Source organism: Talpa occidentalis, unplaced genomic scaffold, assembly GCF_014898055.3.
Source record: "Talpa occidentalis isolate TD23 unplaced genomic scaffold, MPIMG_talOcc4v2.1 talOcc4.4, whole genome shotgun sequence".
NCBI classification, from domain to species: domain Eukaryota; kingdom Metazoa; phylum Chordata; class Mammalia; order Eulipotyphla; family Talpidae; genus Talpa; species Talpa occidentalis.
In genome coordinates, this window is record NW_023604295.1 from 40,204,112 (window position 1) to 40,221,816 (window position 17,705).

The window sequence follows — 17,705 nt, forward strand, 5'->3', positions numbered from 1 at the left end:
CCAGATGCTCCCCTCAGAGCGGTTGCTCTGCCTGTTCTGTTCCCTGCTCTGTCTCTGGTGAGTCCTCTCACCCACTGTGTCTCTGGCCTGTACCCCAGCTCTTTTATGCATAATCTTTAAAAAAAAAAAGAATGCTATCCAATAAGTATCAAAATAAATTAACCTGCAACTTCCTATATTTTTGATAGTGAAAAGTGACAAATAATAATGCTGTCATTAAAAATGTATTCAAAAACTACAAATGAAATTTAAAAAAAAATACTAAGTGGAGGAAGAACCTATACTCAAGAGACATACTAGCCAAATACAATGTATGGAACTTACAGAATTCTGACTTGAATAAATTTTTAAAAATATACTTGAGACAACCAGGAAGTTTTTAATATAGTTTTATAGTTTAAGGAAGTGTGATATTACAGAATTTTTTAGAGTCCTTAGAGATACATGTTGAATAATTTCATCAAGTATCTGGGATTTGGCTAGAAAAAATTGGGAAGATGAAAAATGGAGTATAGGAAAACAATGTTAGCCATGCGCTATTAGCTATAAGGTATTCTACTTCTGTAGATGTGTGAAACTTTACTTTTTAATTTCCCCCTAAAACTTACGTAGAATACTAAAGGATTTGGAATTTTCTTCCCTATCAAGGGAAAACAGGTAACAAAGACTATGAGCCCACATGTATAAATACACATGCCGAGGCCTTCTAGAAGAGTACATAGCAAAAAGTATGTTTTCCCTTCAATATCGCACAATAAAATTTTTTTAAGGTTTTTTTTATTATTTATACAAGTGCTGGGGTACAGGCCACATGTGCAGGAGGGTGAGAAGATTCACTAGAGACAGAGTGGGGAACAGAACAGGCAGACTGACGAAGCACACTGCTGAGGGGAGCAGTGGGCGAAGACAGGAGAGGTCTGCCACACCATGTGGGATTGTCGCCGGCCGACCAGCCGGCTGGGATGGAACCTGTGCTGCAGAGGCTGCCAACAGCTTCACAGTGCGGCGCTCAACCACCTGAGCCACCAGGGAGTCCCGCACAATAAAATTTTTTATGATGGATGTATTCTAAAATCTACCTTGCTCAAAATAGTAGTCACTAGCCACATGGCTGGTAAGCTCTTAAAATGTGGCAAAGCAATGGAGCACCTGAACTCTCAATTTTGTCTAATTTTAATTAATTTACATTTCAGTAGTCACATTTGGTATATAAACACCATACTGGACAGCATAGGCAGATGATGGCATTCTGGATGATCATCTTCTTTTAAAATTATCATTATTTAAACATTTTTCTACAGTGAAAAACTATTCTTTTGCAGAAAGGAAAAAGGCTGTTTTGTTTCTTTTCATTTAAAACATGCACTATCTGTGTAGGTTCTCTTTACAGAATAATTCTGAAAATGATATTAAGAGGAATAAGGCAAATTACATAGGAAAGTTTTATGTGACTGCTTTCAATTACTTTGTAATGGAAAGGCAAGAACAGTCAATTCACGTCCAGATCTGTTCTTTCAATTCTCTACTTCTTTAATTTCAATTTACACATAAGCATGTTTTTGCTTACTAGAAGGACTCAGTGGGAATGAGTTTCTAGATTAAACAAGATGTCCATCATAATGGGAAAAATACAGAGCTGGAGAAAAAAAAAAAAGGACTTTTTTTTTAAAAGGTAATGAATTGGGAGCCATACAGCTCTGTGATAAGACAGAAGAAAATATTAAAAAGATCTAAATGGATGTCTTGATTGCAGCAATCAGCATACAGGATCAGTCTGGAAATAGAGGACTTTAAGCATGACAGTTAACAGGTATGTCTATTAACATACCTGTTAGTTCACATAGCTGTAGTTCATAATAAAGTAGAAGTCTGAACATAAAAGAACTATACCAGAGGTAAGATTTTTATTGACTTCTTATAATTTTTCAGCATACAAAGATTTAATCAAGTATAATATTTACAATTCTTACATAATGTACATTTTAGGATAACTGTAAAGATAATGTACTTTGTTCCATTTACAATGACAAACTACAGTAAAACTACATGAATTAGATACAAATCCTCTACATACTACTAAAAAGTAAATGGAGTGTTGGTTATACATTCTTTCAAATATACCATTTCACAGGTAGCAAGAAATATTACATGTAATAAGTCTTTATGACTGGAATGATCCAGAAGTATCACAAAGCACAAGTAAACATATATAGAAAAGTAGCTCATCATTTCAAACATTAACCTTCAGCCTTTATGTAAAATAAATTGTGCTGACAATCTTTATAATGCAGCGAGCTTTCCCTGTTTAAAATTAACATCCAAGGAAAAATAAGAAAATCTAGAACATAAGATAGTGAAAAGATCAATGCAGAAAAGTTTAATCAAACATTGCTTCTCTCTTCTCATTACCTCATTAAAGTCTATATATTTATGTAAACAAAAAAGAATGGATGTCGGGATTCAGCCACATTGTGTTTCATTTGGAAACATCAAGAAGTTGATGAACATATGGTGAATTAAAATTATCTTTATAATGTTTTGTTTTCATTAATGTTATTACAAAAATATAATTTTCTATAATGTAATATCTTCAAATCCTAAATTTATTCCTTCAAGGTAATTTCATATGCAGATTCTCCGAAATATTTGGAGTCTCTGTTATCAAAACACAAGGAAAGCTGGCAGTCATTATTAGATTTTGCTGCTATTCTATGATTTCAAATCATTTCATGATATAACCAAAGTGCCTCTGAATAGCAGTCAGTCAGACAGGTGTTCTGTGTTAACTCTGCCCCCAACCAGCAAACAAAGGGACTCCCTCATAAAACAAGGGAGTAACCTAAGATCATTGAAAAGACAATGCTGTAACTCTTAGATTAAGATCTCATGAGTCCTACTAGGAGAATCAACTGACATAAAGTATTTCAGAGTACACCGTGAGCAGCAGAATAGTATACAAAGTGATGTTACCATTTCGCCTTGTTCCAGTCCACTCTTTATTTGTGAGTAACTTTGAATCTAAAAAGGGTAGTAACTACTTATCAGTGCTCCTTCCACTCTATCACACAGGTCTGAAGATATTCTGCAGTTACAGTTCTATAAAAATATATCGTTTTTCCAGCTCATATCTATGATCAAAAGTGCTATCAAACAGAAAAGTTAGTTTGACAATATTAAGAGTGATATGGGAATGTATTATTATTCAATATGGGTAATAAATTTAGTCTTAAATACAATTTGGTTTACACCTTACATGTCTAAGATTATGTTTTTAAAATACTGCTTAATATAATATATCACAAACTTTTATGGTCCAGACTGTGAAGATACAATTTTTTTTCCCAAAATGTACTCATGAAGAACCAAAGCACATATGCCGAATTAAATCTGTATGTTTTGGAAAGTAAACACAAGTTTACAGTAAAGATCAATATAGGCAAGCCAATGTAATATAGTGAATCACTGCAAATTTCACCATTTCTAAGGTTTGTACCAAAGTTAATTTTTCAGACCTCAGAAATATTAAACATATTGTTACAATGAAATATGGTAAATACTCAATTACCCTTAGTCTAGGTCTAACATGAACTACCCAATTACCCTTAGTCTAGTTCTAACATGAAATTCCATTTTTATGAGCTCTTCATAGTACTGCTATTCTTTTATTGGTATTAGTCTAAATTTTAAGTTATGAGCTAATGATAATGAGCTAACAGAATAATGATAAGAAATCAGAAACAATGATCAGTTAGGGATAGAAAAAAATTGGCAATCACATTGATTTATGAAGCCTAAGAATATGATAGACAATGTTTACACTGTAATTTCTCATAATGCATTGAATAATTCACAGCACAATGAAACTCAGATTTGTTACATACTAAATAAAAGCTACTAGTTGCCACAGCTAAATTCACCTTGATAAGAACTAAACTACTTTGTAACTACTACCTACAAGCTTACTTTTAAAGCCTTGCTGCTTATTCTTTCTGCCAAATTTAATTCAAGTTGGGTTTTAGCTTATTCAAGAAATTCTGCCACAGAAATGTATTTTTGTATTGTCAGTCTTCCTGTACTGTTAAAGATTTGCCTTTTTCTGAAGATATTCAGAACCATGATCCTCTTTAGTGCACTTCCAATACATCTCTAAATATTACATTTCTGTAGATACTAATTACTTCCACATTAACAACTCATGATTAAAGCTATAGGAGGTATGAGTGTCAAATGGAATTGCCTTTACAGTCAGAGATCCCAGAGGTGATCTGAAGCACCAATGGCTGGATCCAAAAGAACTGCCTAGGTTTCCTAGGATAAAGGTTAGGAGCATTAGGCATAAAGTCCTAGGATTAAAACGGGAATAGGCACTATAAAGGTAAAGTGAGGTTCTCTCTTCTTTTTCTATTTGTTGGCTTGTTTTTAATATATTTCCTTATCCTTGAATTTTTTAGATCATTCATTTCAAAGTGTATGCTAATAAAAATGTCACAGATCAGACTTTTTAAAGCCACATGACTCTAAGGTGACACAGGAAAGATTTAATGTTCCAGTTATTGTTGTAAAGTATAAGGCTTTCAAAGTTAGCATTTCCTTAGAAATAATTCACATATTTTATCCTTATCTAATAAGCAGTGATTATTACTAAATAAGCATTATATTGATGCAATTTGGCCAAATATGGAACATTTTCTGTAATGTAAATATATCTCAGTATAATTGATGTTTAGCCAGATTCTGATTTGATGCTCATTTACAAAAATCTACTTATAAGAGAAAAATGTAATTTCTCAATGTATTAGCCAACAAAACTTTTAAATCTCTCTTATTTAGAAACTGAGAAGTAATAATGTTATGCATATAACTTTAAAAGATTAAATTTCACTGTTGATAATATTAGAATGAAGCCATAAAGCAAATACTTCAGTATTTTATACACCTCACAAGATGTCAAAGATGGAATCAGATTAACTGTAGTATATATGATTAAAAAAGTATAATATTTTGCAATTCAAGGGCCTATGATTCATATAACCAAATAGTAAAACTATATAGATGCTATGTTTAATTTGAAAATATATACACTGTGTACAAGAAGTACACAGGATATTGGAAAAATTAAAAAGCAATTTATTGCTGTATATCTTAGTATAAATGAAGAAAAATGTGGTCTTTCTTTCACTAGGAGCAACAGTAAAAATGTATCTTGAAATAAATTTCAAATATAAAAATGCTCTCCATTATTTTATAAATCAACTTTTCCTTTGAAAGTTACATTTTGATGAAAGCATAATTTTGCAACATTCAAGTAACCTTTAAAACAGTTTTATTTACATCAATAAATTTGTCAAGATTTTAGAAAATCAGCCCAACAACAAAGAACTACAACTTCTATAAGTGAGATTATTTTGATTTTCTTTAAAATTAAAGGGCTTCTTTTCACTTCATATATTTGGAACAAATCTAAAGGGCTGAATTATGTCTACCTATACAACCATTGTATGAATGTAAAAGTACTGGACAATAACCAGGCAGCTAAGGAGCATAACTGCATCAATGAGCAAATGGGGGAAACATATTCTCTAGTTCTAACAATTAAATTTCATGTCTACTAATAGCTAAGCTACAAAAAATAAAAACACAAAATCTTCCTGCACCACCAAAAATGATCAGGGAAGTTAAAGAAAAGACATCCTCTCAAGGCCAGTGGGATAGTCAGGAGGCTCCCACTTGATGCAGACATGCTTGACCGAATAACAGAAAAAAATTCAATGCTACCATCCACTGGCAAAAGAAGAAATATTGTCTAAACTCTTAGCATCTTATGATCTACGGAGGGCCTAAATCTAGCTAACACAGCCCTTTAAAAAAAAGGTTATTTTTAGTAAAAAAGATTCTAAAATAAGCTCCTTTCCCAACTACTAGAGATCTGTATTTTTACTTATAAAAATATCGAAAATGGGTACCTTTTTTCTAAATCACTCAGTGTCTACTAAAATTAAAAAAGTAGAATTAAAGCAGAAAGAATTTGAGTTTTCAGATGTACATGCTAAGGGATCATCAAATTTAGTATTTTCCCCTTCTTCTAAGAAACATTCAGAATTTCTGTGAATCTTGCTGGAAACGGTTTAGTTTCTCTGGATTATTGGATGCCATTTGGGAAAAATCACGAAAAATGTCCTGGTAAGTTTCATCACCTGTATGAAAGTAAAATAAAGACACTTTTTAAAATTATAAACAATTAAAGTATTAATAAAGAACAATCATTTTATCGCTAATAACAATTTTGTAATTGTCATATTAAAAATTTGTTCAGATGAGCATTGTTGAAGAAAAAAAGACCACCTAAATATTAGTACTGGAAAAGTATATAGTGAAAGAAAAAAACTATACCTGAAAAAAGCACCTCAGATGCAGCCACAGAGGAAAGTTCAGAGTTAGAAAAGAGCAAAAAGCAAGTATTTTAAAGCAATGTAAAGAAATACATTTATTAACACATGAGAAATGAAAGTTACTTTAAATGAGGTATAGTAAACAAGGCATTCTGTAAGTAAGTGTTCCTTTCATCAAAGCCAAAAGAAAAGCTCAAAAACAAATACTAATGTTTCTGATGGATGCAAGTTATTATCAAAACAAAAATGATAATCAAGTGGGGGAAAATCCTTCTATTTAATATTATCTTTTAATTAAAAGATACTTTAATTTAAATAGTATGTGAAAAGCAATTCTACACTCAAATTTTAATGCTTAACTGAAACTAATGCATCTAATCCATAGCCTACTAAATTTATAAGATGATAAAGCCTAAAAACAACTATAAAATATAAGTTTCACATTTAGTCCTAAATTGTTTTTTTTTTAAACTAGGTCATATGAACAAGAATGGGATTAAAAATCAAAGACATCTGTAAAATCAGAGTAATATATATGTATAAATACATACAAATATATTTAAATATGTATATTACATACAAATATATTTAAATATATTTATATAATATATATGTATATATACATACAAATATAGAGAATTAGAGATATTGATACAGCAGTTTAATTACCAGTTTTCTTGCTATGGAAACTTAAATATATACACACACATACAGATTAACGCCTCAGAAAGGATCTGTATAAAGTAAAATCTTATTTTCAAGGTGAATCATTCATCACGAACGCTTCCTATTAAACATTAGCTTTATACAGAATCTTGGCATGATCCTGTTCTCAAGATTTAGACTGTCAAATACTGTTTTAGATATTTATTGTTGCAACATGATTTTATCATTATTTCTCATAAGATACCTTGCATCCATCTTATTACAAACTCAATGCTATAATTGGTGTTAACAGTGCAGTAAGTTTTGTCAGCTTTTATAAAGCAAATATTTTGAGGAAACAGATCTCATACTAAAAGCTAAAGCATTAGAAAAAAGTTGGGAGAAGGGGATAATGATAATAAAAGGTCTAACAGCACAATCCAAGATTTTCAATAAAAATTATTTAATACTTTTAATATCTAGTCACTGTTAATGTCTAGTCTATGTAAAAAGCAAGTTATTCAAATCTATACATAGTTTTCATTTAGCCCTGGAAATTTCCTCATGACCTGAATCAATCTACTTTAAAAAGCAAAAAAATACAGTAAGAAGAGAATCTTAATAGGGTGACTAAGAGTAACTACTAACCCATTATTGTTATTAAAACAATCAAAATAAAGGTTAATATGCTAGGACAACTGGTAAAACAATCCAATTATATCCAAGCTTCCTTAAAAGTTCGCTCCCATATTAAAAGACAAATTACAATCTATTCCCAATTTCAGCCATTCTAAAAGATAGAAACTAAGAAGAGACCAACATTAAATAACAACAAACCATACAAAATATTTAAAAAAAAAAATTTTGTCCTTAGATGCTGAATTAAAATATTTAAAATATTTATTGTAAACATTATAAATATTTTTAAAATACTATTTAAACTGGAGAGTCTGTTATTTTACTTCCCAAGAAAGTATAAAGTGCAGATTATAATACAAAAATACCACACTGATTTTTATCACTCAACACCAGAAGTAACTAAAAAGGCACACATTATACATTCAAGAAATAGGAAGAAGGATCTAGCAGACGCTAATGCCAAATAGTTTACAGATAGCACCAGATGAGCATTCTTAAGTATTACAAAAGTACAATGGCAATATATGGCTTCTACTATTAGCAATGCATATTATATATAACAAGCGGTGATTTTTTTTCTTTTTGTGATATTCCAGTTTTTGTTTTTAAATCACCTAGTACCTATTACACAAGTACATTTTAGTAGAACCATTGTACCATGCAAAACACATTGTAAGATCTTTTATTCACTGAATTTAAATAGTTCCTTGAAGGAAAGTGTTGGTGCTACACTAATCATTTGTTTTCACTGACTGAATAAGTTTTTTTAAAGTTAATACAATGCAAAAGGAAGTCTCACCTTCACACACACACACACACACATCTTGTTAACATTCAGTTTCTAACAAAACATTAATGGACTACCAATATAATACCTTTCTAGGATCTCCAAATATGTTGTTAGGGCAAACATTACAATAACAATAGTGACTACAATATTTAATATAGTTAACACAAATTGAACTTCAATGTGATTCTTTAAATTTTATGTATAATTTCAATCATTAAAAATTTTCCCAAGGCAAATATAACTTGTCTACACTAGAATACAATAAAGAACAACCCAATATGTTGCCCCAGCAAGTTCTTAGGAGCACACTTAACAGTTTATTATATATGGTAAACAACCAGTCAGCCAACATTTATAACACTGCATATAACCTTTAAATTACTTAATCACATTCTTTTTCTCTTTAGAGAATTAACTTTTCTATGTGCCTGGACAATTCTGAGTTTTTGAAATGTGGACTGCTACATATTCCACTGACAGTTTAAAACAGTTTTTGATTTTTAGTGGTCAGGATATCCACTGCAACAGCATTATGATGATCCAAGATTTTGCTCTTGAAATGTACTCCCCCTCAAAGAGATGGCAGCGAGTGAGAACCCACCCCAGATGATCATGTGTACAATCCTGACACTTCAGGGATGGTTACAGCTTCCTTCCTAATTAGACCAGTGGTCAACTTTTGCCAGCAACATACTCATATAACCAGCAGTGGTTCATTAAAGCTGTGAAGTCATAGAGCCAGAGACTGTGGAAAACACCAAACTGGTTTCCAACAACTGGAGAGCAGGCTATGTTTCACTCACCCACCCAGTCCTCTTAAAGTTGTAGGAATTGATAAAGATGGATAAATCTTTTTCTTTAAGAAATGTGTGCTCTTACATAGCCTTGCATAAAATAGGGAGTCACAGGTCCTTACAGTTGTAGATAGAAAGTTCACAAGTGGAGTTTCCTATAAATGGGTCCATGATTGCCAAAGATTGTATCTCAGTCTTTTAAATGATAGGAGTCTTCATTATCAAAATATTGGAAATAACTGCATTTTAAAGTTATCCAAAATTCTGAGGGTTTTCCTTCTACTACTAAGCAAAAAAGGGAGCTAATAAAACAACCAACAAAATCCATGAGAGAAAAATTTACAGTGAAAAGCAGAGGCAAAAAAATAAAGACCTGCTGCCTGAACAAACATTATCTGCTCTCCAAAGGCTCATAAAAGAAAAAGTCAGAAAGCAATTTCTGCACCATTTCACCATTATTATAAGTGTAAAATCATTCTGCTTTAATTGAAAGCCTCTAAATAAGCTAAAAATCTAATTAATATCAAGATGATCCTCAAATAGATCAAAATCCTTTTATTCTGATAATATACAATTTCCAGAATTCTGTTCTATTTTTTAGCCTCTAATCTAAATTTGAGAATAGTTGGACCTCTTAAAATTAGGCTTTTGTTTCCCAATTTTTTATTCAAATAAATTGGAAAAAATCTGTTTTTCTATTGATGAATACAAGGTATATATAATATACTCATAAGCATATTCATAAAATGACAGTGAAAGTAGCATTTCAATGCTCCTAAATGGTGGATGCAGAACCCTAAGCAATCTGAGTAGAGTCAGAGTCTGCAAGAACATACAAGCCCTATTTCAAGCTTTCCAATTGCAGAGAGAAGTCAATTACTTATCTTGTGGCTAATCAGTTGGGTACAACTTCATCAGCAAACACCTTCAGGAAAAAGAACTGACCAAACATTGAGGTTTAAAATTTCAGGGGAAAAAATTATTTAACATAAAATCTTGATGTTCCCTCTTATCTCACAAATATCAGATCATTACCTTTAAATAATATTTATTTTAAAGTGCTTAAACACAAAGGCCTCATAAATGGCCAGTAATACTATTACTTAAGTATATCTGTTACAAAATTATAACTTGTTTAATATCTAACATTCAAGTTTAAAACAAATAGGTGAAATTCAGAATTAACGCTGAGACTTCACCCTTAATCAGCACTCTTACATCTTCATAAATCATGAGTCAGAAGTATTGTATGATCCATAGGATTAAAGTGGGACACCCTAGATTACAAGTATCTAGCTGAAGTGCCTCTATTCTCAAAGTTCTTACTTATTCCCTATTAAATTAGACCAAAAATAAGTAGTAAGTACAATCCTCTGAGAAAGAATGGCCCCTTATTTATATTAATGATATATTAATATAAATTAAAATAAAAGTAAATGACTGAAAGCAAGCATAAAGCACAGAAATTCAAAATATATTAAAGAGGAATATATTACCAAGCCACTTTAAAAATATTAATATTCATTGAAAAAAAACATACTCATTGCAAACTGAACATTCTCAAGTATTTTAGTTATAAATTCCTGAAAAGTTTTACTAATGTTTATGAATTCAACAGTTAAATTAGTAATTCATATACTCTATTCATGAAATGGGAGATCCAATAATTACAATCGCTTCTTTGTGAAGACTGTCTAATTAGAACACATTCAACAAAGAAAGAAATCTAATCCAACATTTGTTCCTTCTCTTGACATCTTGACTCAAAGGTGAAAATTACTCAAAATGAGACTTGAGTTGATCCTGAGTTCAAATTTTTCTAGTAATTATACTTTGCCATCAGGTTCACAAAATATATTTCTAATACTTCTATTTATCCAACAGGTATTGTACAATTGCTTCGGGCAAATCTACAAGATAAAATGAGACACTTTTCCTCTACCTTTTAAATTAATTCCATTCCCATTATGGGCTTTTTCCCCTACTATTAATTTTATTTTTAAACCTTCAACTCATTTTTAAATCAGAATGCAAAACTCTAATTCAATCAACTTCTCCTAGGGATTTTCCATACTTTTTATATGCCAAATACATGGTGATTTTTTTCCCTGAACACAATTTGTAGAAATTCCCTGAATAACAAAAAGAAATAATATTGTTATATTCACTTGATAGTTAAAGAGAATTACAAAAAGAAAAAGACTATTGTGCTGCTGTAAATGTATAAAGACACATCATCATTCCATTCACTTCACTGGAATGTATATGGAAGACATCTGTACAGTAGATAAAGAAATCAGCAGCCAGAGTTAAATAGAGCAAGTAAATGTGTACTGTAATAGGAATAGTTATGGAATTTTAAAGACCCGGAAGTTAGCAACCCCCGAGGATTCAGTAAGTACAGTACATACTATCAATTCACAATTTACAAGTAAGTTATAAAAATTCTATACTATTAAGTTAGTTTGCTAAGGAACTATGAATCTTCCAATTGTAAACTGATAAATTCCTGAATGCATTTCTTATACTGCATTTCAGTATGGTTATTAGTGGAATATTGACCTGGCTGTCCATAAAGTCCTTCTGATTCCCGCATCTCTTCATTCATTCTTGCTAAACGTAACCTAAAATTAAATAAGATGATTTTTTTAGATGAAGTTATACAATATAAATATTCACAAACTAATGAATTATATAAACAGGTAAAACATGAACTGATGTAATTTTTTTCCTTTACCATATTTGCCACTAAAATAAATGAATTTTTAGTCAAATTAATCAATCTGAGACACAAAAACAACTATTTTATTTTATGCAATGTGTGTGTGAGAAGACAGCAAAAGATTTCTAACAAGTGCATTTCAGCTCTGTTTAAGGAGGATTCTTTCAACACCTCCAGCAACTTGCTTCCTCCAGAGTCCCACAAGTTCCTAGTTTCTACTGCAACTTGTCAAACTTTAACTGCCCACTGCTGAAATTATTGATTCTACATTATGGAAGCAATTGCCAAAGTACATTCTAATTCACCCTGAAGTGAAGTAGTTCCAAACATATTTAAGTAGTGTGTGTTATCTCTAAATACTGGGAGTATATTTTTATATACTTTATCCTATATAAGCATTATAAAAATGAGTGTAGGTTCTTATACATCATATACCAAGGGATGTGTGTGTGTGTGTGTATATACACACACACACACACACGCAATATTAGTTATACATTCTGTTTTGGGTTATTCAACCTGGCAGTAGGAAGAGATGTAGATTGAACTAAGAAGACAAGAATTTCCTCCCATTTAATTACTCACTAAATAATCTTTTTAGATCAGCAAATGTTGCCATTGGTACCCCTCTCCTACTGCGTACTGCTCACCTATAGTGCAGATCACCCACTGCGCTCCCAGATCTCTAGTCCCTTCTAATATGTTCTCTCTGGGGGGGCCTCCCGGGTGGCCTAGGGGTTAAGTCTCAGCACTATTAACACTAAAGCCTAAGTTCGAGTCACAGCCAGGGAGCTAACCCACATATGGGACCGCAGAACACTTCTTGTCTCGCCTGCTGCTCCCCTTAGCTGTACATTTCAGTAGATCCACCTGATCTGCTCCCCACTCTGTCTATGGTGAATCCTCTCACCCCCGCACCTCTGGCCTACATCCCAGTTCTTCTATGCAAAAAAAAATTTAAAAAAATAATTAATAAGCTCTCTTTGGCAACTACAGCATCTACATGGCTTTTTTGTATTCCCAAAGTACTACAATTCTCTTCATCTCCTTTTTTAACCCCTGTGCTTATGAATAACAGCATCACAAGTTCCAGCTTTGGTGTCTGGACTTTTCAGAGAAAAGAACTATTTTCAAAAAAAAAAATTTTTTTTAAGATTTATTTATTTATTTATACAAGCACTGGGTTACAGTCAGAAGCACAGGAGGGTGAGAGAATTCACCAGAGCCAGAGCGGGGAACAGAACAGGCAGACTGACAAAATACACTGCTGAGGGGAACAGCAGGCGCAGCAGCGGAGGTCTTTGCGCCATGTGGGACCCTCACCAGTGGCCAGGGATCGAACCAGGGCTGCAGAGGCTGCAGGCAGCTTCGCAGCCCAGCGCTCAACCGCTGCGCCACCAGGGGAGGCCCTATTTTCAAAAATTACTAAGTGAAAATGAAATCCTCACATAAAGTAAAATGAGAAAATGTAGAAAATTTTGGAACAGATATTTTTAAGGAAGATGAATCATTACTATAAGAATTTCCTGGGATTTTCATTCAGGGTTAGTTTCTCTTTATTATTTCTATTGATCCTTTAATAATTTATCTTTCTCCATTATAAATCTTTAATGATTTAATATCTAAATTTCCCTATAATGGCATGCACAATAACAATAATTCTTCCAGGGCAGGAAAGACAATGGGCACTGAGGACATATGTTTTGCTGATTTTTTTTTTTTAGTTTGGCAGGGTTCAGGGAGGGATGATAGACAGCTAGTCAAGAATTCTCAGTGTGAGTTTAGGAGTTCAAGGAAATGAGGGAGTTTCTCTTTATAAGTGACTGAGATTCTGCAGTGAGTATAGAACTATGTGTACTCATATAGTAGGATCAACAATTCTGGGCTTCATTCTGCACAAAATAGAATGAATAAGTGACTTTATACAACACATGCTAAAGGTTCCCTACATGATAATGAACTATAGATGACGATCACATTTCCAGATTTTAAGTCTAACAAACAACTCTGACCTAAGATGAAAATCAAATTAAGACCTCAAAATTCCTTAACAGATCATATTAAATTGTATGCAAATATTTTTAAATTCTTATCTTAAAATTAAGAATATTGCTCCATTCACAGCAACATGAATGGAACTAGAAGGGGTTATGCTCAGTGAAATAAGTCACAAGGAAAAAGAAAAATATCGGATGATTTTACTTAGAGGAAGAATTTTACAGGGACTACACCTGACAAGAGAAAGCAAACACTGAACAAAAATGGAACAATAAGAATATTCTTTGAATAATTCTTTTAAAAAATAAGCACAAACAGACCCTCCTCCCCAAGTATCACTGCCCAAAAGCAGTACAACTGCAAAAGCCTCTAAATCAATGCAGCTGCCTTTATAATCTTGTAATTCCCGAGGTCTAATAATTGCCTGGTACACAAGTTCAGCCCTCACCCCAGTTCTGTAGTGAGAATTAAAGAATCCATTTTAGTGCAGTCTCTGGCTTTCTATTCCTACTGGTAATGCAGTATAACAATAGTGGCTAAGAACATGGGTATTTCTGTCAGATTTCTTGGTTTCAGATCCACCACTTACTAGTTTCTCAAATTATCTGTGACATAGTTTCCTTATTTATAAAATGAAACTAGTAATATTAACTTTCCCATATGTTGTGAGAACTAATGAGTTCATATGTACAAACTGCTTAATATAGTTAATGTGCTTAGAGAGGGACATGCCATAGAGTATATAATCAAGTTTAAAGTTCACACTGATACATGAAACTCCATGCTGACACCCTGCAGAACTAATATTATATCGGAAATAATCAAGTAAAAAGAAAACACTTACAATGTCACTATATCAGCATTGGCTGCTTCCACAGCTATGCTCAAAGGGTCTTTCCCTTCTTCATCAGTAGCATGTTGATTGGCACCTCGTTTTAAGAATAAACATACCTGCCTATTTAAGGAAACAGTATTGTTCAAATATTATCAGTAAAATAATTAGTATCTACTTTAAAAATTAGAAAGCAATACTTAATTTAAAGAAAACATTTTCATTAGGAAATTCTTGATTCATTCTACAAATATTTATTGAACACTGATAATAATTTACCAAGATTAGCATTTTACAATATCAAGGTATTTTCATATTTAAACTGGCATTATGCCATAGTGGGATGTGTAAATTATGGTCCTTACCATAAAAAAATATGTGCACAGTTATCTATAAATTTAAATAAAAGTCACACAAGTCATTTTGGGATAAGAAGGAAGCCCAGGCAAGCTTATCATTATAGTGCATTAATGATAATACCACAGCAAAAACATAAGAATGTTCCTACTGTACTACACAAATAGCCATTTGTAACTTGAAGAAATTGACAAAAATGAAAAAATACAAAAGAAAAAATATGAAAGGGTAAGTGGAACCTATGAAATAATATGGGAAGAATTATGATTATTTAAGAAGAAAATACAAAGGATGAGTTGATTATCATTCTTAAGTGTAGAAAAGTTGTTATGATGAAGTTATATTGAACAGAATCTCTGCTAATGAAGGAAAAGAAAATAAGCTATAATAAAAATAGAAGATGCAAAAAATGAATATTTTAAAAGAAAAGCTCCTTGCTAGCAAGACAGTAAGAGCTGGGTATTCTGATAACAAATTCTAATTACCAAAGAGGAAGGGGTGGGAGTGGGCTGAAGGGGTCAAATGTAGCATGGTAAATGGTAACTAGCCCTTTGGAAGTAGGCATGGTGTAGTATATACATTTATGAATGTGTGAAGCTGTACTACTAAAATTTACAGTGTTGTGAACCAAATAAGAGAACTGACTATGTGAGATGTTTTATTAAAACACAATCAACTTTGACACAAAGTTTTCATACAAGACTAACACTTTGCTTGCTTCATTTGTGTGCATTAATAGGAAATTCATTTTCAAGGCTTTATTGTTCTGGAAGCCTAAAAATTACTCCAGAAGCTACAATGTCAATACCACAGGTTAAGAATTTACTTTAGAATTTTACTTTAGCTACCCTGTGGGAACTGAAAATTTCCAGTTATAAAATTCTCCCAAAATGTGTGTGCTATGTACATATGTATAAATACATGCACAAATACACACATAGACTTAAGTTGTCTGGCAAAGCCACAATGTCAGTAACAGTTTTAAATACTAAAAAATATCTATATAAATTATAAGTTCACAGTTTAGCAATTTTCATATCTGAAAAGTAACAGTAAGATTTTTCTGAAAGATTTTTCTCATTTAATTTCATTAAAATATGTCATAGGAAAGTAGAACTTTACAAACTCTACCTAAGGGCCTGAACCTAAGAAAAAGCATAACAGAACTCCAAAGTAATTTTTCAAATAAAATCTACTAAAATATGTGAACACTAATAGATTACCCAGTATGCCCCAAGACAGTGGCATGGTGCAGTGGCCCCCGCCCTTGTACATCTCTTTGGTTCACATTAGCACCATTCTGCAGGAGAAACTCGCATGTCACCAAAGAGCCCTTAGAAGAAAAAAGGAAAACAACAATGTACACAAAAAGCAAAGTATATATGTCAAATTGTTACTCTAATTGTCTAATTCATTCCCCACAAAAAAGAAAAATATCCCCAGCAAAAGCACAGAAATCATGTATTATTTCTTCCCAGGAATTAATTCTAATAAGGTTTCCATTTGCAATTTGTGACCTAGCAAAACATACTTATTTCATTAGCAGAATTTTCTTCCAGTAAGAAAAAAAGTAAGGGCTTCCTGGTGGCACAAGGGGTTAAGCACTGCACTATGAAGCAATCCGCAGCCTCTGCAGCACAAGTTCAATCCCCAGCAGGCCAGGGAGCAACCCACATGGCGTAGCAGACCTCTTCTGACTTGCCTACTGCTCCCCTCAGACCTCTCCTGACTCGCCCACTGCTCCCACTTCTCCCTTCGGTCAATCTGCCTGTTCTGTTCCCCACTGCCTCTGGTGAATCTGCTCACCCCCCATATCTCTGGCCTGTACCCCAGCTCTTGTATGCATAAATAAATCAATCTTTAAAAAAAGAAAAGAAAAAGAAAAAAAACTGAGTTTACATGTAATCAAAGTGATGCTCAGAAACCACTACTTACTTCTTGTATTTTTCCAACCCATCTCTTAAAGCTAGAAATAATTCTAAAGCTATGTTTAGAACAAATTATAATTTTTAAATCATACTACTAATAACAAACTCAATGTATGAACTCTTACCCCTAATACAGCCTGAATAAGTGGCGTTCCTTTGTTTTCCTCTGAATTAGCCCAGTTCACATCTGCACCATGAGCCAAAGCCTCAGCCATTTTAGGAAGATTTTTTTCATATGAAGCCCTATAAAGCTGAAGTCCTGGATTAAGATGTTTAGAGTCGAGAAACACAGAAGAATCTTGCCTTTCTCCCTCTGAAAAGCAAAGACAAATACAGCAATAAAAATGAGCTCTTGGTGGGAAGAGAGAAAACAGAAAGTGTTTGTTACATGGGTTGAAAGTCTCAGTTTTATAAAATGAAATGTTCTGTGGATGGATAGTGGTGATGGCAGCACAACAATGCGAAAAGACTTAATGTCACTGACCAAAACACTTAAAAACTGGTTAAGATGATACAGTTTATGTTATGTGTATCTTACCACAATTTTTTAAAAAATGAAACTCTTATTTATATCACAGTGTGAATGTTCTCACTTAAAAAAACCCACTAAT

The 17,705-nt window shown here is 32.6% G+C and overlaps 1 protein-coding gene across 3 annotated transcripts in view; it reads right to left on the reverse strand.

Moving 5' to 3' along the window:
- Positions 1-1,662: 1,662 nt before the first annotated feature.
- ACAP2 (ArfGAP with coiled-coil, ankyrin repeat and PH domains 2) overlaps positions 1,663-17,705 on the reverse strand; it is a 113,207-nt gene continuing 97,164 nt past the window's right edge. For 2 of the 3 annotated variants that reach the window (XM_037525312.2, XM_037525311.2), the window contains 5 exons: positions 17,220-17,407; positions 16,390-16,499; positions 14,822-14,932; positions 11,820-11,881; positions 1,664-6,194 (listed from right to left, as the gene is read on the reverse strand). In XM_037525312.2, coding sequence (XP_037381209.1) covers positions 6,094-6,194; positions 11,820-11,881; positions 14,822-14,932; positions 16,390-16,499; positions 17,220-17,407 — 572 coding nt within the window. In that variant the 3' untranslated portion in view covers positions 1,664-6,093. Of the gene's footprint in view, positions 6,195-11,819; positions 11,882-14,821; positions 14,933-16,389; positions 16,500-17,219; positions 17,408-17,705 lie in introns of all 3 variants that reach the window. The other variant, XM_054700459.1, reaches the window with a different exon arrangement.